This window comes from Astatotilapia calliptera, chromosome 5 (genome assembly GCF_964374335.1).
Source record: "Astatotilapia calliptera chromosome 5, fAstCal68.1, whole genome shotgun sequence".
NCBI lineage: Eukaryota > Metazoa > Chordata > Actinopteri > Cichliformes > Cichlidae > Astatotilapia > Astatotilapia calliptera.
The window spans coordinates 4277303-4302966 of record NC_137426.1 but is presented as its reverse complement, the minus strand read 5'-3'; the positions used below and the strand labels follow the sequence as shown (position 1 = coordinate 4302966).

The 25664-nt window shown below is 40.6% G+C and overlaps 1 protein-coding gene across 2 annotated transcripts in view; it reads right to left on the bottom strand.

Annotated features, from left to right (window-relative positions):
- Window positions 1-305: 305 nt before the first annotated feature.
- Window positions 306-25664, bottom strand: part of col2a1b (collagen, type II, alpha 1b) — a 49871-nt gene continuing 24512 nt past the window's right edge. For both annotated transcript variants that reach the window (XM_026166734.2, XM_080301570.1), the window contains 26 exons: window positions 25559-25612; window positions 25096-25149; window positions 23377-23430; window positions 22966-23010; window positions 22779-22877; window positions 15601-15708; window positions 15408-15461; window positions 15038-15091; window positions 14841-14894; window positions 14422-14475; window positions 12461-12568; window positions 12044-12097; window positions 11857-11910; window positions 10776-10937; window positions 8494-8601; window positions 6698-6805; window positions 6392-6445; window positions 5836-5943; window positions 5263-5316; window positions 5011-5118; window positions 4807-4860; window positions 4590-4697; window positions 3253-3541; window positions 2796-2983; window positions 2065-2307; window positions 306-1845 (listed from right to left, as the gene is read on the bottom strand). In XM_026166734.2, the coding sequence (XP_026022519.2) occupies window positions 1699-1845; window positions 2065-2307; window positions 2796-2983; window positions 3253-3541; window positions 4590-4697; window positions 4807-4860; window positions 5011-5118; window positions 5263-5316; window positions 5836-5943; window positions 6392-6445; window positions 6698-6805; window positions 8494-8601; window positions 10776-10937; window positions 11857-11910; window positions 12044-12097; window positions 12461-12568; window positions 14422-14475; window positions 14841-14894; window positions 15038-15091; window positions 15408-15461; window positions 15601-15708; window positions 22779-22877; window positions 22966-23010; window positions 23377-23430; window positions 25096-25149; window positions 25559-25612 (2577 nt within the window). In that variant the 3' untranslated portion in view covers window positions 306-1698. The remainder of the gene's footprint in view (window positions 1846-2064; window positions 2308-2795; window positions 2984-3252; window positions 3542-4589; window positions 4698-4806; window positions 4861-5010; window positions 5119-5262; window positions 5317-5835; window positions 5944-6391; window positions 6446-6697; window positions 6806-8493; window positions 8602-10775; window positions 10938-11856; window positions 11911-12043; window positions 12098-12460; window positions 12569-14421; window positions 14476-14840; window positions 14895-15037; window positions 15092-15407; window positions 15462-15600; window positions 15709-22778; window positions 22878-22965; window positions 23011-23376; window positions 23431-25095; window positions 25150-25558; window positions 25613-25664) is intronic.

Below are 25664 nucleotides of genomic sequence, written 5' to 3'. Positions count from 1 at the left end.
TGATCGTAGTTGGCAGTCTTTCCCATTTCTACTTTACTGTGCATGAAAAGTGAAGGAAACGATTGGAAAACCATCACAGGTACGTTTTGTTCCATCATCAGTCAAGGCAAAATTAAACCATATCCATCACTGCTCTTCCCTGGAAATAAATCCAGATATTGGCACAGAAACATAAAATAGAAGCAGGGCAGATATGATACGTTGTCTTTTTTATTTATGTTTGAATGTTTCTTTTAAGGACGAGATATTTCATCACCGGGGAGAACAAAACGGAACATAAATAAAACGCAACTTCAGCCTTTGACTTGGTTTTGTCTTTTATTTCCAATTTACATTAATTAAAACGTAACAAAAACAAGTCATGATCATAATAATATAATAATGCTATTATTATTAATAATAATATTATTATTAATAATAGAAAATATACACAACCTCACACAAATGGACCCTCTGGCTGGCTGTAGGACCGGAGCAACAAAGTCAAACACGCTTTACATCGTGAGTGTGAAGCAGAGGGCGCGTGCTGTGAGGAGACTGAAGGCAGGAAGCAGAGAGGGATGAAGGTCAGGGCGGGTGGGGGGCAGCAGACTGGGCTTTAATGATCAAATTTTCAAATCTTCAACATGTTGGTCACACACATGTAAAGATTTGAGGTGGAAAAGGCCTCAGTTTCAACTTGTCAAGATCTTCTTTTTTAGCGTGAGGTAGCTTTAACATACCAAAACAAATGTTAGGAAAAGAAAAAGAAAACAATTTTTAAAGAAATGAACATGACTTGATTGTAAAAATTTACGAGGGGGCCATATTTGTTTATGTACGAAGGCACGAAGCAAAGAGGGGGGGGCAAGCCGGGACTTTTATCACCCTGAAATCCAAAATCCTGGGCGACATGCTCTCTCTGAGAAACTGTATATATATGTATACACACATATACATATATATACATATATACAGGTCACTAAATGTGAGTATCTGGCTGATAAAAAATACAAACTGTTTTACAACAATAGCACCATTGACTTTATTTATAATACACAGTAACTTTTGACACACTGTGGCAGTAGAAATAGGAACACCTGCACTTTCTTTGCAGCTTGATTGTTGTTGTTTCATTCTTTAGTGGATATTGTACAGGAGCGATGGGATGGTTAGAAAAGAGGAGGAAGTACGAGAGAGAGTTGGTGGAAATTATTTGTGTGTAAGCCACTTTTCAATACTTAGCAACAAACTCAGTCCTGTCACACCAGGGATCTCAACCTAAACAATAAATAAATAACACCAACACATTGTTCTCTCTCCAATTCCTACGTATGCTCCTGTACTCTCCTCATACTTCCTCCTTCTTGTTCGCGAATATGCAAAAGATTAGTTGGCAGGGAGGGAGAAGGGGAGGTAGCATTTTTGGAGAAAACAGGGAGTCCGTGGTTTGGGGTGGGCAGGGGCGAGCTGACTGGAGGCAATGCTGGATGAATCACAAATGACAGGTGCTGGTGCCATTCAGTGCAGATATCCTATGGAGTTCAACTTGGAAAAGCACTTTCTACTAAGAAAAAAAGTCCCATTTAAAAAAAAAGTGTCTTGATTTTTCTTTTTTTCTCTTCCTCGCCTCCTTTATCTGAGGTGTGCTCCTCTTTCATGTTATTTTCTTTTTCAAATCTCCACTTCTTTTTTCTCGATAATTTGATCCCTCGTTCTTTACAAGAAGCAGACCGGCCCGACATCGACTCCAAACTCCTGGTCTGCTCCACCGATATCCATGGGTGCAATGTCCAGGATGGGCAGACGAGAGGTCTTCTGTGATCTGTATTCAATCACCGTCTTGCCCCATTTTCCCGTGTGTCTCTGTAGAGCGAGAACGACAGGTGCAAACAGCTGTTAAACAACCTCTAACTACTCCAGAACTGGAGAGAATGAGATTAGTTTCGTGAGTGGACACAGCAAGAAATTTGTATGAGCTTTATTGTTCTCTCAGCCACTTTTAACATCCCTCATTACGTTTTTACGATTCTCTGACAGTGTGGGTGTAATGTATATGGATGTCAGCAATATTGCCGGTCTTACCGTGCAGCCATCTTCCAACACAGCGTAAGTGAAGCGGCTGTTGCCCTCGGCTCTGATCTCCACGTCATTGGAGCCCTGCAGCAGCACGGCCTTCTTCAGGTTGCCTGTCGAGCCGTCCATGTAGGCCACGCTGTTCTTACAGTGGTAGGTGATGTTTTGAGAAGCCTCAGTGGACAGCAGTCTCAGGAACGTCATCTGAATGGCGGCAGTGTTGGGCGCCAGGCTGTCATCGCCATAGTTAAACTGCATTGCATAGGAATTGAAGGAAGGGAAAGTTAGAATAACAGTTGCAATTGTTTTTATGGTTCAGTTTATACGCATGTGTGTTTTTTTCCTGGTTGTTGAGATGATGTTTCAGATTTTAAAAACCTTACATACAGGGGCTTTAAGAGGGAGTCATTGATTTTATGTCCTCGCTCAGCCAAAATGTGCTTTTTATTCTTCTGCTAAACTTTATTTATAAGGTTTCTACTTGAGACCAAGATGCTTTTTAACTTTGCTTTAAGTAAGACTAGTATAGACTTAAGAGAAAACGATGGAAAAGGCACTGCTCATCGTGCAGCAGAATCCATAGACGTGTCAACCAATGATCAATATTTATGCTGAACTGCCGACCTGCCTCCACTGTTTTCATATCATTGACTTTTTAAAATAGTTTAACATGTGCATAGCAGTGAATCCGCTTCCCGTTTCACAGGCACAGAGAATTTAAAAATGTTGATGCAACTTACATGGAATCCTCCATTCATGCTTTCTCCGAACCAGACATGTTTGCGGTCCTTGCTCTTGCTGGTCCACCAGTTCTTGCGAGGGATGCTGGAAGGCTTGGGGTGGACGCAGGACTCCCCTGTCTCCATGTTGCAGAAGACCTTAATAGCATCTACGGTGCAGCCTTGATTGGGATCAATCCAGTACTCTCCTGCAGATGGAAAAAGACAGGAACATGGGAGCGCACCATTCTCGGTCTTTGGTAAATTAAAAATCTGATAATACTTGGAAATTTATTGTATAATGTTTTGTTTTTCTAATATTGAAAAAACAGACTAAATCAGCTCAATCCAAACACTCCCCAACTGCAGAACCTTAGCTAATACAAACCTTGACTTTACTAAATTGAGATGGCAAAAAATTCCTGTCTGTTTTCTCATCTCACCCCAAATTTAACCAATTCCCCTCGGTGTCACTCACCACTCTTCCAGTCAGGGTGGCACAGTTTCAGGTCTCTGCAGGTGCGAGCAGGGTTTTTCTTGGATCCCTCAGGGCTGCGGATGTTCTCAATCTGGTTGTTGAGAGATTTGAGAGTGGCGTCGACCTCAGCATCATGCTGTCGGAGATTTCCAGAAGCCTGGTCGGCTCTCATGTACCTGAGAGGATCGGGGCCTTTCTCAGTCTGACCCAGACCAGCGAAGGCAGACATATCGATGCCAGGGCCCGGGGGACCAGGAGGACCAGGGGGTCCGGGGTTTCCAGGAGGACCCTGAGAGAAAAGAATAAAGACGGGAGGGTTATATACTTCTTCTTTTTTTGTTGAGTCTTGCAATCATTGCACTTCTGCATTATTTTGCCCTTTTCTGTCAAACCCGTCAAGCCTCTCTTCCTGATGGGTTCAGGAAATCCTCTACAATCTGTTCTTGTATCTCATTTCTATTAACTTGTCTGAGACTTCACTCCCACTTTCAGCATCCACGTAGTAAGCGAGTCATTCATTTCCACTGATACTCACATTTAATTTGACCTTTGCTAAATTTTTCCTTCCTGTTTTTCAGTCCATTAATTGCCACTTAATTTGTCCATTTCTTTTTGCAGTGCACCTACAATTCCTGCTTCAATATGAAATTATGAAATGCAGATACAGTTTCTGCAGCTCCTACACCATAAGTGTGCCCTCCTTACAGACTGACTTTATGTCTTCTACTTATATCTTTAATAAGGACAACAAATTTGCTATAATCTGGTATAATAATAAAAAACAAACATTAAAAAAACTTATTTCATTTATATCCACTTAATTTTGTCCCATGTGGACATTATGTTTCTGGCTTTTTATAATATTTTGCTGCTACTCTTTGTACCAATCAATAAAACGTGTTAATTTATATAATGGTTTTGATTTAAATTTGACCCCCCCCCCCCCCCCCCCCCCGACTAATAGTGTTTTTTCTTTTGCGACAGGGACAGAGAGGAAGGATCGTGTCATGACTGACTGTGATGTAAACCAGCGAATAATGTTCTACGAAATTATTTGCGCAAATGTTCAACTCACGTCACACAACTAAACCCCTCAGATCTCGGACTCATGATGTCATGAGGTCGTGACAGTCGTGCACAGTTTCCAATCTTGTCCCATTCTTGTTTTTTCAATTCTTGAAAACAACTTTGGTATTCTCATGTATTTAACACAAACCTGTTTTTTGCAGAATGTAGCAAAAAGTAATAAAAAAAACTATTATAAATATGTGACGGAACAAATTAAATTAAAAAAAAAAAGAGGAGCATGAATTGAATGAGCACAAAAAAGCACTCACAGCAGGACCGGTCTCTCCACTGCGACCACGGGGTCCAGGGGGTCCAATGGGTCCAGGCAGACCATTTGAACCGTCTTTTCCAGCAGGGCCAACGGGTCCAGGTGGTCCCTGCAGAGACAGTTTGAGATGTTAAGGTCTGAAGATGAAGCATTTAAAGAAGCTAATGGTTTTTCAAAGTGACTGCCACTTTTTATTACAGTTGAGTATTTGTACTCACACGTTGTCCTGCAGGTCCAGCAGGTCCAGTAGCACCCTGGTCTCCAGGTTGACCCTAAAGTAGAAGAAATACAGTAAATACCTGAAGCATGATGACAAGAAAACTGCACTACAGCAAAGGCACAGATTAGTTGAAATGACTGAGCTGGTGTACAACAAAGTTCAGGAGGCAGACGTATGTTTACAGGCAGAGAGTGATGCTTACTGGAGGTCCGGGGAGACCCTGCAGACCAGTGAAGCCTCGGTGTCCCTTCTGTCCTCTTTCACCAGCTTCTCCTGCCTCGCCTTTGTCACCACGGGGTCCTTGGGGCCCCTGAGAACAAAGCGTGGTAATATGTGTGTGAATTTCAAGAGTTAATTTAAGCCTTGTGGCAAAACCAATTTTCTTTTGTTTATTCAGGCCAGAAATTATTCAAGACTTGGCATGCAGCTTTGTTTCTCTCAGAAAGAAACATACAGGCATTCCTCGGGCACCAGCAGGTCCTGAAGATCCAGCAGGTCCTTGTGGACCCTGAAACACAAAAGAAACAAAAGGAATTATGGACCATACGAACACAATGACGATTATTCTAACTTTTAATAATCTGCTAGTAGAAATTTCATTAATAATTACAGTAAGTTTCATTTTCAAGATTTAGCAATTTGTCTTCACTCTGTACTTGTCATTGTGTACCAGCTGTGTACCTCCTTGTTCAACAATATGCTTGTATACCAGTCAAATATGTCTGCGTTTAGGAAGCAAATTGTGATAAAATAGTCTACAATTGTTAACATAGTACACTGACTGAATGTTATGTAAATGAGAAAAGCAAGCACAGAGTTTAATTTTCCTCTTAGACCACAGGTCACTCAGGGATAAAACACTTGAGACATACTCCTCAGCACTCGCTATCAGACAATATGCTAATTTCCAGCAGAGAAAAATCCACCTTATATAAATCTCATAAGGCCAAACAAACTTTGCTCTTCAGCTGCAGCTTTTCTAGAAACATCTTATTTTAATTTAGCTTGTCTTGGAGGTAATACTCACAGGCTCTCCTCTGTCTCCCTGTTTGCCAGTGGGACCAACTGGGCCAGAAGCACCAGGAGCGCCCGGAGCACCAGGAGCACCAGCAGGACCAGTGTTACCACGCTCACCCTGCAGAGTGAGAGCACAACAGTCAGGGATTTACATGTAACGTAACATAACTCAATTACTGCTATCTACTTAAGCACAAGGTTTGATAAAAGATGTTAGAACCAGATGGTAAAAATAAAAATTTAATGCACATATACTATATAAATACATTTTTATAAAACTGTGCACTCAGAATAAAGCTGCTCAAAATACAGAAGTCCAGCAGCAGACGAAGAAAAAACTGAGTGAATATGATTGTGTTTTAAACACTATTGCATGTGATTGTATATTACAGGAGGCTGAATCTATAAAAGCATCTCATCAGGCTTCCGGCTGCAGTTTTGCTTTGCTTCACGCTGCTGCTGTTGTGCAGTCTTATGCCACTATCGTGCAATACTGATTTGAACGTTTCCAAAATATCAATAAGGGTATTAAAAATTGGATGATAAGACCCAGACTTGCTTCTCACCTTATTTCCAGGAGAACCATCTCTACCGGGAGGTCCATCAGATCCAGGGGTGCCCTGTCAGATAATGGAACCAAATCAAATGTTAATAGTTTCCACCAAACCAGATGTCCCCTTAACTGAATACAGATCAGCTGCATAATAAACCTGCTCCAATATTAATGTGGTGTAAACACAATGCAAATGTAAACATGACACAACGGCGGTGCATAGTAACGGACTTCACCTGTCGGAGGAAAACAGCTGAGAGCCCTAATGTTGCAGATATGAATCTAATTCACACATGCTGCATGCTAGCTATTCCCTGACCTCTCTGCCAGGCTCTCCAGCAGGTCCAGTCAGTCCAGGTGGTCCAACAGGTCCAGGGGGTCCACGGTCTCCAGGACCACCAGAAGCTCCTTGCTTTCCAGGCTCACCCTGAGGAGAAATGAGAGAAAAGACTTTTAACTGACTTCATTCAGTTGTTACCGTTATTATTATTTATTTAGTCGGATTAGTCCGCTACATAGAATATAACATGTTTGATGAATGCTGTCATTTTATGTTAAAAGCTTAGCTTCTGCTGTAAAATTAGGAAAACAAGAAACAATTCTGGGGTCTTGTGGATATAGAAATAATGTCATATTTAATTTGAGTATGATTCTGGTCTGTAGTCATTGTCCTTTTTGTCGACCAATCACAGCTTTGTGAATGATCAGAGAGGATTAACTGAGCTTATAAAGGTCCTCATAGGCCACCTTAAAAACCTGTCAAGATGGTCATTATATATAACTGGGATAAAAGGGTACATTTTTGTACATAGTATGCTTGTGCATATTCCTACAGTACATATCAAATTTTATAAATCATTCATAAATATTATCCTCAGTTTAAAAAAAAAAAAAGTAACTGAATCCACAGTTCGACTTCACTTCCGCTACTAAAATCATTTTCTCTGCTTGAAACATTCCTGGGTGACTTTCCTGGCATCACTGCTGTTTCCTTGGCATCCCTTTCATGCGTACGGATGAATAATTGATGGTGAGGACATGCCCACTGAGATGTTGTAAGTAGGGGACAAGCTCATGTCACGTATCTAATAGTGTGAGACGCAAGAAGGGGAGGCTTCTTGTCACATGTCATCTTGTGCATCAGATAGACTCACATGGAGAGCAGCCCTAGCTCATGTGAGATTCGATTTGACTGTGACCCAATTAGGGCAGCAGAATGACAGTGGAGCCTGTCTGAAGGCTTTGCACATTCACTCGTACTAAGTGACAAAACAGTAGGCACTCTGCTCTTAAGGCGTCTTCCTGAATATTTATTTTACCACCCTGTTTCTGAAAAAGTTGGGAGGCTGTGCGAAATGTTAACTGCAGTGCAAGGATTTTGAAACCTTTTGCAGGTATGAATGCAATGCACAAAAACAGAATGGAAAGTAGAGATTTGTAGTTACATTTGTTTACATTTTTGTTTTTAAATTGACAGATATTAAGTTGCTTCCAGCAAAGATATGGAAACACCTCAATCTGAGTAACTACAGACACACAAGTGGAAGAAATCCAAATAAGAAAAACACTTCAAATCTATGAGCTCCAACTTTACTGGATTAGAGTTTAAAAAACACCAAAACGATTACATAATTACATCACCAACTATTTTCAACACTGATTTTCTTTTCTTAAGTTGTTTTCTTGATCAATCAATTAATGTCAAAATGTCAAAATCCAAAAAAAGGAGAAAATCAATAAAAAAAATCAACGGGTAAGAAAACAACCTTTGTTCTCTAGTTTATCTGAAGCATGGAAAATTAATTGTATTACATTATATATCACAAATATTTATATCACAAATGATTTTGCTTATGTCTCATGACTAATACATGAGCTTATATTGTAATTTTATTTCAGCTCTATTACTGTGAATTAAATGTCTACATAACATTTCTACAAAATAGATAACAAACATTTTAAATTTGTAATGTTTGACTCTTGGAAATTATGAGGATCATATTTTAGGATTTATTCTGACATAGACTAAATAATGTGTCGTTTTATTAAACTAAATAACTGACAGACAATTTGCAAGTTGAATTTTATGAGTGGGTGAGTGGGTATATTACTTACAGAAGGTCCAGGCAGACCGGGGAAACCTCTCTCGCCACGCTGTCCAGGGAGACCAACAATACCGCGCTGACCAGCCAATCCCTGAGGACCTGAAGGACCAGGCGGGCCCTGAGAGGAGAAAAGTGGCAGAGCGGTGGTTATATAGATTTTTACTATTATTATTATTATTTTGGGTGGTTATGGATTCATTTAACAACTATCAACAAACAATTTTGATCATATAGGTATCAACAACCAAGAAAATCAGCTGAGAAAAATCAAGAGATTTTACAGTTTATAAATTTAACTTCTAGTTAAAACAAATCTGAAAATCTAAACCTAATCAATAAAAAAAATCACCCAAACTAGAAAGTGCACAAATACTAAAACGAGTGAATACATGGATATAAAATTACAAACTAAACAATGTAATATAATATAAATAGGTTCAAGCACCTTTCATTCTGGTGTCCCATAGACTCTAATATATCTGCGTTTAGGACTAAATAATTTTAGCCACCGGTATAACAGGATGTCACACAGAAAGGTGACGGTGTCTTCAAAGAATTGTTTAAGAGAAAGAAAAATATATGATTGATAGTTAAGTAAGAGGACTGATGGGGCTCTAATTTCTATCCTTTTAATGTGAAGTTACAGTGAGAAGCCTTTCGTGGATAACAGCTAATAAAACACTCAAAGTGATCCATCAATCACCAGCCACTTTATAAGGCACGCCTGTTCCACTGATTGTTAGCGCAAATCTAATCATCCAATTATGTGGCAGCAAATCAGTGGCTTTAGGCAGGCAGACATTGTAAAGAAGATCTGCTGAAGTTCAAACTGAGAGTCAGAATGGGGAAGAAAGGGGATTTAACTCTTTTCCTCTTGAATGCGCAGTAGGGGTAATAACCCTTGTATATTTCAGGCCTGCTGATGGAGAAACAGAAGACCACGCTGGGTGCCGTTCCCATCAGCTAAGAACAGGAAACTGAAGCTGCGATTCACACAGGCTCACCTAACTGGTCAGCGGAAAGCTGGAAAGACGTTATCTAATGAGTGTCTTCAGAACTAGGTTCAGGATAAAAAACATGCATGCATAAAAGTTGAGCATTGTTTAAATGCCACAGCCTGCATGTGTATTGTTGCTGACCATGTCTTTATGGCCCTTTATGACCACAGTGAACAGAAGGATGATGAAACATGTCACAAAGCTCAAACTGGTGTCTTGAACATGAGAATAAATTCACTATTCTCTGATGGCATCCACAATAGAGCAGCTTTGATTTGGGCTTTTTGTAAACAAAAGGGAGGGGGGGGGGGGGGGGTCTAACCTAGCAGCAGCAAGTTGTTCCTAATTAAGTGGCAGGTGAGTGTGCACAGTTCATTTAACACATACAGACATGCAAAAAAAAGAAAAAAGCCCGGAGGTTATGCAGGGCGCTATTTCTTGCAGGTTTTGTGATGTGTGATGACTTTTTGAGGCATCACTTTTGTTTACTGACAAACGCTCAATACAGTTCAAATACAATGCAAAGCAAAGATGTGTTTGTGTCCTATGATTTATCTCTTCTGTCATTTGCTACACATGGGATTTTATTCCCAGCTGCAGTTGCACTTTTCAGTGTCAGTCTCTCCATCACCTCTCCTCATCGCCACAGCTCACTCTTTCACATGTCCTCTCCCTGAAAACATGTCCACTATAAACAACTCACTCCAAGTGACAACTGAGCACCCAGTTCAGCTGACAAAGACTTTGATGTGCTGATACATGGTTCAAGGCTGAAAATCTGTAATCTATAGGATGGACGGAGTCTTGGCACAGCAGCTATCTTGATGTTTGGGTAAGCTATCGTCTGTGGTATGTATAGTATGGTATGTCATTGTCTTGACTTGTCACGTGTTTGTAACGGGCGCGTGCAGGCAGCTCTGGGGGTAGGCAAAGTAAAAGCCTGGGCTCCTGTCATCAGTCTGTCACTGGCCTGTGCTACCCTGTGCTGTCAGATGTCTCGGTCTGCTATTACAGCCAGTGATGGACACTGACAGCTCTGTGCAGTAATGGAGGGTGTTTCCATTACTGATAAAATTGGCTCTTTGGGCTGACAGAGCCACACAAACGCCGACAGACGTGCAGAAAACAAACACATCTGATCATTTTCTACTCCCCAGAGTAGCTCTAACGACCGCCTAAATATGGTGCACTGAAGAGGTTTCAAGTATTACAAAGTAAAAAGGAGTTGCAGGTGATGCCAGCCAGTGTCTTGAGTGTTTTATGATGGAATCTGATTGTAGAATGAGAAACTCACAGGTGGACCATCCTCTCCAGCGTCTCCCTTCTCTCCGGGAGTTCCAGCGGGACCACGAAGCCCAGCATCACCCTGTCTGCCTGGAGGTCCACCATCTCCCCTCACGCCTTTGGGTCCATCTTTACCGGAAGGACCAGCAGGACCAGGAGGTCCAGGATTACCCTGACAAGTGTGAGGAGGAGGACACATAAATATGAATCATTACTGAAACATATAAGTCTTTTTTGTTATTTTAACTATCCAGTGATGATATGTACAGCTCTATATGACTTCAAATAACACATAGACTGTATATTAGAACCCTTACAGGGTTAGCCTGTTTTCTCACAATATGTTTCTTTGCAGCATGTCTGCAGAAAATGAAAATCTAAGCAAACACCTACAGACACACTGTGGTGAAGTGTGGAGGTGTTGAAACAGCAAAGGTAAGCACTTTATAGGTGCAAATTACAAGGTTTCCTATGACACAAAGAAGTCAGGCAGCATTAGAAAACACATCCCTGTATCTGTTTCACAACAGTTTCTCTTGCTTATAAAACACAAATTAAACCAGCTGTTCTTTTTTTCCCATACCTGTGATAGATGTAGTTTTATCTTTATCTTTTTATATAAACTCCACAGTCAGACAAAAATAGATTTTTCTGAAATTATATCAACTACAGTTATACACCAGCAAATATAATTACGATTTATGTTTTCTGGCTCGGTTTGGGAACCCAGTAAACCAATTCAGAATTGATCTTTTCAAAGGATGGCATGGATGCCCCATCAAAGGTCAATAGATGGTTGATGATTTTGAAAATATAGCTTTTGCAGATTTATTCAAAGCCATTTAAACATCAACAGGAGTTTCTGGAACTATGGGGAGATTCACCACCATCTTTAAAATGCTGAATAGGGAATATATTCAGCAGAAGCACACGATAATCAACAGCTTACAGAAAACACTTTATTTTTGCTTTTCCTTTAATTTTTCATTTGCTCTTATCATACTCTTAGTTTTGGTATCACCACTACACGTGTAAAGCTGCACATGGAGTCAGTTTGATGGAGGGTTTAGTCATCAGGACGCTGAACTTACATTGGGGCCAGGGGGTCCAACTCGGCCGGCAGCCCCCGGGAAACCAGTGGCACCCTAACAGAGATGGGCGCATTTAGACAGAGTCACAAATAAAATCCTAAAATAATGCTTCCTGCACATGTTATTATGAGACAAGAGTAAAATAATTTAAAAGTGAGACTCTTTGGTATAGATAAAAATCACTTACAGGAGGTCCCTGAGCACCACGAGCACCTTTAGGTCCAGAAACACCCGTGGGACCCTGAAATGAACATATTCTGTGTTACACTCTGACATTTGTTGTATTTTATAGTAGCTCGTTTCTGTCAGCTAGTTTCTTATTCTGCCTTATGTAGCACAATCACCACCAACAGTTGCTGTCACTTTGTAAACTCCACCATGCATGTTTAAAAGAGAGGTAGAAATGAATGTTTTGCTGATTTGTGCATACATAACAGTTTCTCTTCTTGTAGGAAAAACTGTCACTCAGTGCCTGTCGTACTGTTATATAAAGCTTTTGATTAATAAGAAAAACTGGGATACAAACATCCAGTGTTTTTGTGCAACCTTATTTTGGGTTTAGAAAACATATTTATAGTGAAATAATACATGTAGTGACACTTACAGCGGGTCCAGGGGCTCCAGATGGTCCTTGGGGTCCAGGAGCACCAGCGTCTCCCTTCTGTCCAGGTTCTCCCTGCTCTCCCTTGGTTCCAGGCTGACCGTCAGCACCCTGAAAGCAAAAGACAGAAACAGCTGTTGATATACATCAAAGGAAAAAAAGTGAAAGGACTATGTCTTAATAATCAAATACTTTCAAAGGTCTTTCACAATTACCTAAAAGAATTGTTTAAAGGCTCATTTTACACATGGAGTTCTGTTTACCTGCTAACACTGCATGTAACATGTAACCTGTGTGGATCCATTATCATATATTAAATGGGTTGTTAAATTATCGGTTAACAGATCTAACTAAAAAATATAAGATCTAAGATAAGATGACATATCTTCACTTGTCTTTTGTGTCGCTGCAATACCAAACTGCTTAAGTACCCCATTTATGATGGAGAAGTACATCAAATTATGCACAAATCTCTGTTTTTAAATCCCAATCAAGTCAGGCCATTGAGTTTATGACTCTCGTCTACAAGTGCTACTGGTGCAGCATTTAGCCTCGTTGTGCCCACAGCGTCTGTGTTACATACACTTTAAAGTGGACCTATTATATTTTTTCTTTCACAGCTCTCAGTTTAAAACATGACCAAAGGTTCAAATGATGCAGTCAGTGAATAGTAATGCCCAAAAGCTCAGGCATTAATCTGCTCTAAATACTCAATTTCATGCACTTTTTTTCTCTTTTGAAGATGTGGGTCATGTAGGCATGTAGCTCTGTGTGGAACTACATAAGCCCCACCTGCATTTCAAATCTTCTGTCTTACTGGGACAGCCAATTAGAAGAAAGCTAGCTTAAAGGAAGGAGAGCTGTGGCTTTAGACCAGCGGTCCCCAACCTTTTTTGCGCCATGGACCGGTTTATGTCCGACAATATTTTCACAGACCAGCCTTTAAGGTGTTGCGTATAAATACAGTAAAACAGTACCGGTACCAAAAAAAAGGAAGATTTATTCATAATACACGTGAAAAGACCCAGATAAACCGAGGTAATGTTGTCCTCGGGTCAAAAATGGTCCCTGGGTGAATGGCAAACAAGTATATGGGAATCCCGAGGACAACACAAGGGTTTTAACGATACATACAAAAAAATAACACTTAAAACCGATAAAAACCCTGAAAACCATACATTTCACATGCGAGCCTGAACTCTCACGACCCGGTACCAAACAACTCACGGACCAGTACCGGTCCGTGGCCCGGGGGTTGGGGACCGCTGTTTTAGAAGATCAACTGAACTTGAGCTGCATTGAGAAAGGATAAAATAACAGCTGCTCTAGGAGAGTCCAAGAATACAAATACAGAGCTGGGGTAGGACATGAGATATAATTACACAACAATTTCAAAACTTTTAATTGCAGCTCCTAATGTGATAGTCGGTGTGCTCTGAAACAAATAGCATTTAGATACCTTGTAATGTTATTCATCCTGACAGAAAATCAATAATTAATCATTGTGTAAGGTAGAGAAAAAACAACCTGTTTAGAGATAAATTGTGCTGCCACAAATATATTGATGAAATCCATTTGGAGGGATGCAGCTTATTAAAAAACATCTATTTTATGTCCATCGTGAGTCTTTGGCAATAACTAAATGGATGTTTGACAAAAAGACACTAATTTCCCTCCACAGATATTACACCGAGGAAACAAGACATGTGTCAAGATAAAGAAAATAATAATTCACCGAGGCCTAAAACTGACGTAAAGGCAGTTAGACGTCCAAGTGTTTCTAGATATGAGCGGTAGAAAAGCCCCGCCATGTAGATGCAGTTATTTTTTTACTTGCAGTTAAATAAGCAAGTTGAACCACTTTAAAGTAAAATTATACTTCTATTACTTTGCTAACAAGTCGAAACATAAATCACTCAGGAGTCTGCAGTAAGATTAGTTCATGGTGATGGCTTTCTACTTACTGGGGGTCCAGCAAAGCCAGCAGGTCCAGGAGGTCCAGTCTCACCCCTGTCACCCTGAAAGATGAAGACACAGAGGCATTAAAAACTCAGGTGTTAGGCCAACTGAGAGAAATGGCTGATCTGTTGAGACCAATGTTTTAAAAATAGTTGCTCCAATACTTCAAAATGCCTGGCTCTAAAGGAAAACTGAAAAGCTTAAGTATAAATATAAGAATAAAGAAAGATGATGATAATTCAGGCTGAGGTGCTGAACTGTGACACCATAAACCAGGTGAACGAGATCTATAAGAGCATGCATGCTGCCTAAAAGCCTTAATATAATATACTAATATATGATGATTTGACCTAGTCACTGTGCATGCACCAAATTCCTAATCTGATATGTTTTCTTTACTAAAACAATAAACTGTGACACTCACAGGAGCACCGCGGACACCAGGAGCTCCAGAAGGACCAGCAGGACCAGATTCACCCTGCGAGAAAATACAGGAAGAACATCAGCAACATCATACAGAAGGTTAACTTTACATTATAGAAACCTACTTAAATAAAGACTTGTGCAGAACAAGACATTACATCATTTAGATCAAATAAAATAAAAGTAAAAACGCCTCACCTTCTCACCATTGGGACCAGCAGGACCAGGGGGACCAATGGGACCAGTGAGACCCTGAAACATGAAACAAAAAAGTATAGTTAGTATAAAGACTTGGAGAGGTTTGTAGTGTGAGAACGGAGACTTCACACTTTGCTTTAAAATGAGCAGCGGGAATAACAAAACACTTTTATTCTAAAGAACAAAAGAATGAATATTTTAGATTTCAGATTACATTTAAAGTATAATATGCTGTAAATAAGAGATTCACATGTGCAGATAGATATGTATGCAACATTTTATTTCCAGGAAATAAATGAAAGTCGTTCTATCTGTATTCAGCAGAAGCTACTGTCATTCACGAAAACCCAAATGAATGACAGTCACTCACTCTGGCACCATCTTTGCCTGGAGCACCTTCGGGTCCTTTCTCTCCAAGGTCTCCCTGTGGGGATAAAGAACTGAATTAAAGTCTGTCGTGTGACAAGAAAATATGCATAAATTTATACTCAAGTAGGGAAAATTCCACAAATTGAGTGTTTATGCATTCAGTTTGCTAACACTTGTTTCCCATCATGGCTTACTCTGTCTCCTTTGGGTCCGGGAATACCAGCACCTCCTCTCTCTCCAGGCATACCCTGCAGGCCAGGGGGTCCCTGAGCCCCTGCAGTACCTGCAGGTCCAATCGCTCCCTATTATTAATCAAAAATATAATGAGATGACAGGTTTGGGTTCAAAGACAGGAGACATTGCAACTGTTTACTTTCTCTAAGCACCTGCTACACATGCACAAAGATGTTTTATACCTCCTGATTCAGTCAAGGTCTTTAAAAAAGACTTGCAAAAAGGCTTGTGATGATGTTCTGTCACATTTCAGACAGATTCTGCTCGGGCTTTGTTTAATAACCCACAATATGAGTCAGAAACACAAACACGGTGCCGTCTCAGAGTGAGAGAACATCTGCTCATTCAACAAAAGAGGCCGATGCTCATCTTTGTCCCTGCCTGTTGTCTTCAAGGTTAACAGATGACTGAGAGAATAAAAGAGAAAATAATCCTGCCAACTTCTTTTTCTTCTTGCTACAGAAGAATGTTAAAAAAAAAGCCTAACTCTCTAATGAGTCGGTCACTTTTAATTTAAACATAAAGACATCTTAATTTCAGGTGTTTTGCTGTGATGGTGGGTTTACCTTTAATTCTGTTATTAAAAGGACAAAGGGCGTTTTATCATAAAGGCACGAATCTCTATTTCACACATCAAAGCTGAAACAATTGAAAGCAAATGCAGACTTTGATTGTTTTTTTAAAAAGTACTCCTATAGGCTCACTCTGAGTCAAAACTTCAGCTGTGCTGCGGTGCTTTATCGTGCAGCCTATAAATCAGACACACGCAGCATTTCTTCTGCCTATCATTAAGCCATGACCACAGGGCTAACACAAGCACAACACTGGCTGTGAATACTATAGAATAATACTCTAACTCAAAGAGGCCGACAAACGATCCCTCTTATAAAACAAATCGTTTTCAGAGACTTGCTTTTCTACAGAGTGTTGGTTCATCCCTTCTTCATCGTCACCACCATCACACTCACAGTCTATAATCCTCATCCTCTAACCACTTATGTCTGGGGATGAAAACCTATGAACTGGGATTAAAATCCGACCAGATAACAATCCCAAAGTGGGAATTGCAGCCTCTCTGAGCTCTTCCTCTGCTCACAGTGCCATTGTGACAAATCACTGCAGTGGCTGGAAATTGCTGACAGATGGCAAGTGAGTGTATAGCCTGACTGGAGACACACTGAGCCATCAGCTGCAGTGAATGTAGGAAATATTTTATTTTGTTTTAAAGTATTATAAATTTATGAAATAACATGAATGCAGAAAACAGAAATAAAGCAAACGTCCAGACCTGAACTGCTGACTGACGCTCAATTCTAGTTACTGATGGCTCTTCAACCACTAATCCTCAACTTTTGACAAAACTGTGTTTGCTTGTGACTCATATCTACAAAGCAATTATTCACAAGAACCCAAAGGAAGAAAGTTTAAAAGTAAAGGAGAGCTTATTAAAAATATGTTTTCTTCTGTTTTCCACTCTTTGAATTACATCAGAGATCTACTATTTTAGTCAGTAAAAAAAAACCTAAGGATGCTGAACTTAAATTGTCTCAGGAATTAGAATTTTTTAGCCTCTAGGGGAAAATAGGCTTTTACTCAGTCTAGGAAACACTGAAAGTTTAGCTTTGGAAGCAAAGAAAAAGCTTATTAAGGTTAGAAACCTGGTGGCCAAATGTAACTCTGTTGATTTAGCATTAGCTCAACAGTACAACCTGCACAGGAGCAACCTTACACCAACATTTATCAGGCACATGTGTTATTAAAAAGACAAATGCAAACATTAGATCATGAAGGAAAAAGCTGTTCTGTCTCAACAAAAGAAAGAAAAATGCTCTGCTTCAGTCCAGCCACACCGTAGAGACCTCAGTTACAGTCGGTGTGAGGTTCAGTCGATATCCTGAAGCACACACGTGAGCAAACGATGGTGTTTAATGACTTCTGCAGAATAACATCGTTAAATATTTAACCCTCATCTATTATTTTGCAACAAAACCACTCCATCAGATTTTTGAGTCTTTTGATTTCCCCCCCGCAGACACTGTAAGCATGTCCCTCACGGTTACGGTGTCTGCAGACATGACTTTGTTATCGAACTCTGAATGTCCAAACACAGGGATTAAAAAATGTTTAGATATTGTGCTATATATCTTTGGAATGGATTATGTTTCTCTGTGAGGAAAAATATGAATCTGAATGAACTGTACATAATTTAAGTTTAACAAAATGAACTGCATTGCATCTCAGTCTTTACTACACTATATTTATCTAAAGCAGCTGACAGCCTGCACAGGGAGCGCAGGCAGGATGGAGTGGATGAAGACGAGTGTCTGGGGTGATTTGTGACAGCAGGATCGTAAAGAGAGTGAAAGGGAAGGTTTAAGAGATGGTAGTGAGACGGGTATGATGTGTGGTTTGGAGATGGTGGTGCTGACAAAAAGACAGGAGGCTGAGCTGAAGATGTTAAATTTTCATCGGGAGTGACCAGGATGGACAAGATTTTACAATGTGTATTTTAACTTTGGTTTATTGATTTTAGGTGATGGTTAGATAGCATGTACATTTTTACCTAGCATGGCTCCTGTCATGCAATACTTCCAAATGTTCTACCAGGGAAAGGAAGGTTTGTGCTCTCTTTTTAATCCTCCTTATACTTTGTATCTGTAATTCTGTTGTACATTCTTGTATAATGACAACAAAGTATCTTATATTTACTGGAATAAAATAAAAGCTATAAATGAACCAGTTTAGATTATGACCTGTAGTCTGGGACCTGATAGGCACTTAAGTTGATTCGTTTTTTTTTTCTTTTTTTAAAGAAAATGCAATGCGATTCAAAACTGGAAAACTGAGCAGAGGTTTTATTGTCATATACTGTCACATACTAACTAGACTGCTCAGTGCAGCAGAGTGAGGAATGATGCTGCCCGCTTTCTCTAATTTTAGGCTGAAAACACCAAATATACGCTAAAATGCTGAGTACACACAGCTTAACTCGCAAACACTCGAGCTAATTATTATTCAATTATACGCTCAGACTGCTCTGTTTCTGCTGCCTGTGATAAGAATATTGAAAATCTCACTGTGTTTCGCAGTGGGTTGGGTGAACCTCAGGGAGCAACATTTAACCCTTGTGTGGTGTTCGTATTTTTGTTACTCAGCCAGTGTTCATGGGTCTGGTGGACCCGCTAGAGTTTTGGCTTTCCAAATTAACACTATCAAACAATTTTATGTTAAATTACTCAACAGATGTTTACTTCATCCCAATTACAAGCCATATGAACAGCAAACATGATTAATTTTTTTCCCTTTCCCTTTGTTAGATCACATTTATGAATGAATGTGCTTCTCGGGTTTTTTTTTTTGTTTTTTTTTTTATAAAATGTTATAAAAAAATAAATCAGTTATAATCAAGTGGAGTGAGTGGAAAGACACAACACATTTACACGTGAAGCAATATGTTTCACAATTAAATGGGATCAGCTGCTCATCAATGGTGACATTGATGAGCACCATAGATCATTTATTTAACCCTGATTTTAACAGCTCCCAAAGAACCCCCACAGACTCGTTCTGTGAGCAGTTTGCAGACCACTTCAGGGGAAAGATCAGCGCCATCAGATCTGATATTTTATCTAATCGCGATATGATTGTAAACACATCTGAGGGCTCGATTGTACCTGAGGAGACACTGGACAGCTTTGTCCTGGTTAATGCTGAGAACTTTCAGAAGGTTTTCTCCACAGTGAGACCCACCACATGTCTTTTAGATCCAATTCCTTCTTCACTCTTTAAAACACTTTATGGATTTTTTGAGGCTGAGCTTTTATGCATGATGAATTGCTCTCTTCAGTTGGGTGTCTTCCCTGCTGCCTTTAAAACGGCGGTGGTGAGGCCCCTTCTGAAGAAGAGCAATTTGGATTGTAATGATTTTAATAACTACAGACCTGTATCCAACTTACCATTTTTAAGTAAAGTCTTAGAAAAACTTGTTTTTACTCAGATTACTGATTTTCTCAATGATAGACAGATCCTGGAGATATTCCAGTCTGGATTTAGGGTGAACCACAGCACAGAGACGGCTCTCCTAAAGGTTTTAAATGATCTTAGATGTAACTGGGACTCCCAAAAGCTCTCAGTCCTGGTGCTACTGGATCTAAGCGCAGCCTTTGATACAGTAGACCACGCTATTCTTTTAAACAGACTGAAACACATGGTGGGCCTCTCTGGTGCTGTACACAGCTGGTTCACTTCCTATCTCTCTGACAGAACTTTTATGGTGAGTATGGATACATGCTCCTCTAAGATCCATAAAATGACATGTGGTGTGCCTCAAGGGTCGGTTCTAGGCCCTGTACTTTTTAATTTGTATATGCTCCCTCTCGGCGGTGTCATCAGGAGGCATGGAGTGAACTTCCACAGTTACGCTGATGACACGCAGCTGTACATCTCCGTGTCTCCTGATGACACCAGACAAATGGATGCCCTTTTTAACTGTATCTTGGATATAAGATCTTGGATGGCAGAAAACTTTTTACAACTTAACCAGGACAAAACTGAAGTTTTAATTGTCGGTCCTGAGGCTCAGAGAGAGAAACTCTTGCCTAAATTAGAGGCATTTTCACTATGTCCTTCGCTACAAGTGAAAAACCTGGGTGTTATTTTTGACTCTGAGCTTGGTTTTATCCCACATATTAAACATGTAACTAAAATTGGATTTTATCATCTAAAAAATATAGCCAGAGTCCGCCCTATTCTCTCTCGGGCCAACACGGAGATGCTGATGCATGCTTTTATTACCAGTCGCATTGATTACTGTAATGCCCTGCTCTCTGGTCTTCCTAAGAAGAATATTTCAACTTTACAACTCTTGCAAAACTCGGCAGCTCGTGTGCTGACGAAGACCAGAGGGCGGGCCCACATTACACCGGTTTTAGAATCGCTGCACTGGCTCCCCGTGTGTTTCAGGATCGATTTTAAAGTTCTTTTATTGGTTTTTAAATGTCTTAATGGTCTTGGGCCTTCTTATCTCTCAGATCTGCTTTTACCATACGAACCCTCGCGGACCCTGAGGTCCTCTGGTACTGGCCTTTTGATTGTCCCTAAAGTCAGGACACATACTCACGGAGAGGCAGCTTTTCAGTGGTATGGTCCTCGTCTGTGGAACAGCCTGCCGGAGGAGCTCAGGGCCGCAGAGAACGTACATGTTTTTAAGAACAGGCTCAAGACCCACCTTTTTAATTTAGCTTTTACTTAGCGTTTATTTATTTTATGCTTATTTATTCTATCCTGTTATTCTATTATTAATTTAGGATTTACCTAATATTTGTTTGATTTTATTCTTATTCGTTTTTTAATCTTCTTATTCTATTTATATTTATATTGTATCCTGTTCTTATTTATTTTATCATTTTACCCTATATATATTGTATTGCGTCATATCTCCAGTGTTTCCTCGGAGGGCGCTCTCTGCACCGGGGCTGTTATTGACCGTGGCTGCTGGGTCTCTGGGGTCCTCTCAGCCTGGCTGGGGGGCTCCTTTGCCTCCCTCCTGCTGTGTGCCCAGCCTGGAGGCTGCGGTCTGTGACCGGCTCCCGGTGCAGACGGCTCCCTGTTATAGTGTTTCCTCACTTGGCTCATGCGAGCCCAGCCCAATTTTTACTCTTTAAGTGTGCGCGTGTGTGTATGTGTGTGTGGGTGGGGGGATATATGTGTATTGAGAGTGTGGGGAGTGAGTTGGAGGGTGGGGTGGGCTGCTTTTAACTATGTAAAGCACTTTGTGCTACATTTTCTCTGTATGAAAAGTGCTTTATAAATAAAGATTGATTGATTGATTGATTGATTAGGCCCAGGGTTGTAAAACAGGGGGAGGTGGTGCACATACTTATCCCACACTGCCCTGATGGCAGCTAGCTCGTCTCTCTGCCGTCGAGCTGGTCTGTCGTCTCGGTTATCAAAAAGGAATAATCCTGGAAATTTTGTGGAAGTTTTCCAGAGACATTGATGCACGGAAAGGTTCTTGCCGGTTTCTGCATCCCACAGGGATTCTGTGGATTCCCCTTTGGACCTGAAAACTCCTGCAAGGATAAGAACCCCAAAGTAGGCCTTTGGGGTTCTTAGATGAATTTGGTCCATCTCATTCCACCTCTCTCCAAAAACACACCTTCCTTCTAGATTACTGCAATGCAGAAAAAATTTCTGGATGGAATCTGGGATGAAAAGCTCAAATGAAGACTTGATGTCCTGCACATGAGTAACTCCAGCCGTGTTGGCCCTGGCTTATCACAGTAACAGCTCTGCAGGGTGGCTCATTTCTTGGGCAAGAAGACCATTCAATGTCACCAGTTACTGACATCCATATTTCTTCACTTGCTGTCTGGTGGGCTTGTTCTGGTCCTGGAGCTGGCTGCAGATGGGGTACTCGTCTTCGTTTTGTTACTAAATGGTGCTCAACCTCATCCTCTTCTTCAAAGTCATGGTCAGACTCTGAATTTTCAGAAATGTGAAATATTCTGAAACCTCTTTGTCAACATCATCATCCGAAGCCCATCTCTCTTCCAAAATCAATTGGACGGCCCTCGCAGCAGATAATCTTTTGCCATCTTGATCAGTTGTCATAAAGAACCACACTGGCAAAGTCTTATTTACAGCATTATGCCCCTAATTTGCAGGTGGGACAGGGTATGAGAAAATAAAATTTGGATCCCTCAAGAAAGAGGGTAAAATGTGCGGGAATGTCAGAGCAGACAGTGTTGATAGTTGAATTTTCAACAATGTTGCAACTTTGTGCGGAGCAGGAGGGGAAGAAAACACTATCAGCAGCACCAGAAAGGAGGAAGACAGAGTGTGGGAACACAGGACCTACACTTTCAACACTTTTACTAGACCTGGGTCCAGTGGACCCGAACACCTTGTATGTAATGTAAATGCGTGGGGGGAGGTACAGCATTCGGTCATTGAAAATTAGTTCGGATTTATGTTCTTCACAGAAAATAAGCCAAAGCCAATGAATTTCAGGTTGAAAAAATAATTCATTGTTTAATTTTTCTCTTGAGAAAAACTGAAAACGGGTCTCACGGACCCGAACACCATACAAGGGTTAATCAGTTAAAAAAACATGCTTGTTATTGGCTGCTGGACTCACCTTGGGTCCGTCAGTTCCAGGAGTTCCAGGCAGACCTCTGGGTCCCTGCAGACCCTGAGGGCCAGCGGCTCCTCTCTCGCCGGGAAAACCACGTTCTCCCTGAACAGTAGCACAGTGACAATCAGCGGCATGTATGTTAATCAGCAGCCTACAGTATAATGAAATTATGTTAAGATCGTGAACTTACTCTAGGTCCAGTGGCACCAGCAAGTCCAGCCTCTCCAGGAACACCCTTGAATGGTGAAAAGAAAGAGAAGCTAAAAGACCTGCAAGACTATCGCTGTTGAGATACTTAGTTATGCTTTATACTCATAGCACTAACCAAACTAAATTAAAGCCAAAAAGCAAATATTAAGTGTAATTATATATTTTTAAGAGTTTAGAAATCTGGTAGATGACATCTTAAGTCTTAAGACTTTTGCAGTCACTGATAACGTTGGAAAAAAGCAGCAGCGCTTAAACTGTTTAATTACCTGTGTAATTAATCTGAATCATGACCTTGGAGTAAGTACATAAATTCCTATCTTATACTCTATCTTTGTATACTTTTTTTTATCTTTGTCTTATTTGTCTTATTTGATCATGAAAGTGCACAAACCTGATCTCCAGGCTTTCCTCCCTCACCAGGTGGACCAGGAGGGCCAGGAAGACCCTGTGTGCAGGAGAGAAGAAGCATTAACACTGAATGCAGCGAAGATCCAAGTCTGCACCCCCCTACGCTTCAGATGGTGTTATTGTTGCATGAACGTGTCTTCAGGCCTGCAGTGCTGACAGGAGTTACATATCACTTCCTGTGGACTGAATTATGGCTGTCACGTATGACTCCATCTTCCTGTCAGTATGTGTCTCTGTCACCGGAAACTTGGGAAAGATCAGGTGATTTGTGGCTGAATAACAACATCTTCTTTTTTTCATGTTGAAACATTTTAATTTACTGCATTGCCATGGAAACACAGTTCAGGGAAAACTCATAAGCTAAATCGTTAGAACATCAATAAGGAGCTTGGGAAATTGTTAATATGCTCGGAAAAGATCTCTGCTGCTAAAAGGTGGCGCTATGACTGGAACTCAGTAATGACATGTACAAGTGAAAGAGCCGCAGTTTGATCCTGTGAGGGGATACAACTTCCTCTGGGGCTGCATCACAAAGGTCATCTGGTAAAGAAACATATCTGCCAACCTGTTAAATATGCAGAGCCACCTGCTGCAGCCATCCTTTCTGAATAAGGGAGCATATGGAGGAATGTGTGAGACCACGCCTCTTAATCTGTGAATTCAGGTGTTTTCAGTCCTGTTGCCACATGTGTATAAAATCAGGCACCTGGCCAGCAGACTGCTTTTACAAGAACGAATGGGCTGCTCTACAGAGCTCATCATATTCCAGCATGGTACTCGAACAGGTTGCCACTCGCAACAAGTCAGTTCGTGAAATTTCTGCCACTGTAGATATTCCACAATTCGCTTTAGTGGCTCACCATGTAAAGTCACAGAGCGGGTTTGCGAAGAGTCAGCAGAGCATCGTGTGTAAAAGTCACCAGCTCTGCTGACTCACTGACTGCAGAGATCTAAGACTCCTCTGGCATTAACATCAGCACATGAAGTGTGTGCCGGGAGCTTCGTGGTATTGATTTCCAAAACAACAGTTTCCTGTAGCTGTAACGTGCAGGTGGCCCAGTATCAAACACTGAAAAGGAACATTTGAGCTGGCAGAACAACAGTTTCCTTATTGTCACCTATAACTAAAATTTGTTGCACTGCTGCAGCAGGACCTAATGTCAAGTCACAGTTTTGAACACTTTGGATTATAAATGTCTTTAGATTTTGCAAGATTAAGTAAAATTGCTGCACAGGATACATGTGCCCAGCAAGTTTGGCACATCTAGGTGAAACCATACGTGTGAGCCATTCTGCAACACTCATACCCAACATATGACTCGGTGACAGACGTGCCCAGTTTCAGAGTTTTTGAGCCCCTTTAGCTGCAGTTTTCTAGCTAAATAGTAGACATAACCTAATCTTACCGGGCAAATGTTTCCTGAATGCTCACAACACGTAATTCATGTAATTAACATACATGTTAAATATGTGTTATTCCATTAAAATATACTTTAATGGAATGATACATATATTTCTCTGTTGCACCATAAACAACTGTGATCATAGAAAAAATAAGTGGTTCCCAATTCTGGCACTGCTCAGCAGAAGAAAAGCAATAAACTGAAGTTTCTATGTATAACTGCACAATATAAAAGTAGTGATACAACTGCTCATATATGCTCACAGGTGTTATAGAAAAGCGTTAAGTATGCAGACTCACCTGGAAGCCAGAGGGACCAGGCTGTCCTTGCTCTCCTCTTTCTCCAGCAGGACCCTAAAAGTCATGATTACAGTCACTTTACAATTCATTAAAATTGTGCAATTTCACGTCTGGCTGACAGTTAAAATGGTGGGAAAATTCTGCAAAACCTTCCACTTCTTAGTAAACATTATAAAAATAAAATATTTATCATATACAAAATGTTCTCTAGTTCAAAAAGGTTTGTTTAGTTTGCTGAAACATAATCTTCAAAAGAAGTTGAAAGTCTGTAAGTCAGTGATGGTGTGACGTGATGTACAGACAATTTGGTCAAGGACTTTTTTTTCCAGACAGAGCTACGATAGAAGCAGTCTGGGAAATGGAGATAACAAAGACTGCTTCTAAGTGCAGACGTAGAAAAGGGATAAGATAATATCGGTGTTGAAGGTATATAAAGTGGCATGGGAGCGATAGAGATACGTACAGCAGGGCCAGGGGGTCCAGCTGAGCCAGTTTCTCCATCTTTGCCGGGCAGACCCTGGGGAGACGAAGAAAGAGAGAGCCAGAGGAGGATGGGGTGGGAGGTGGAG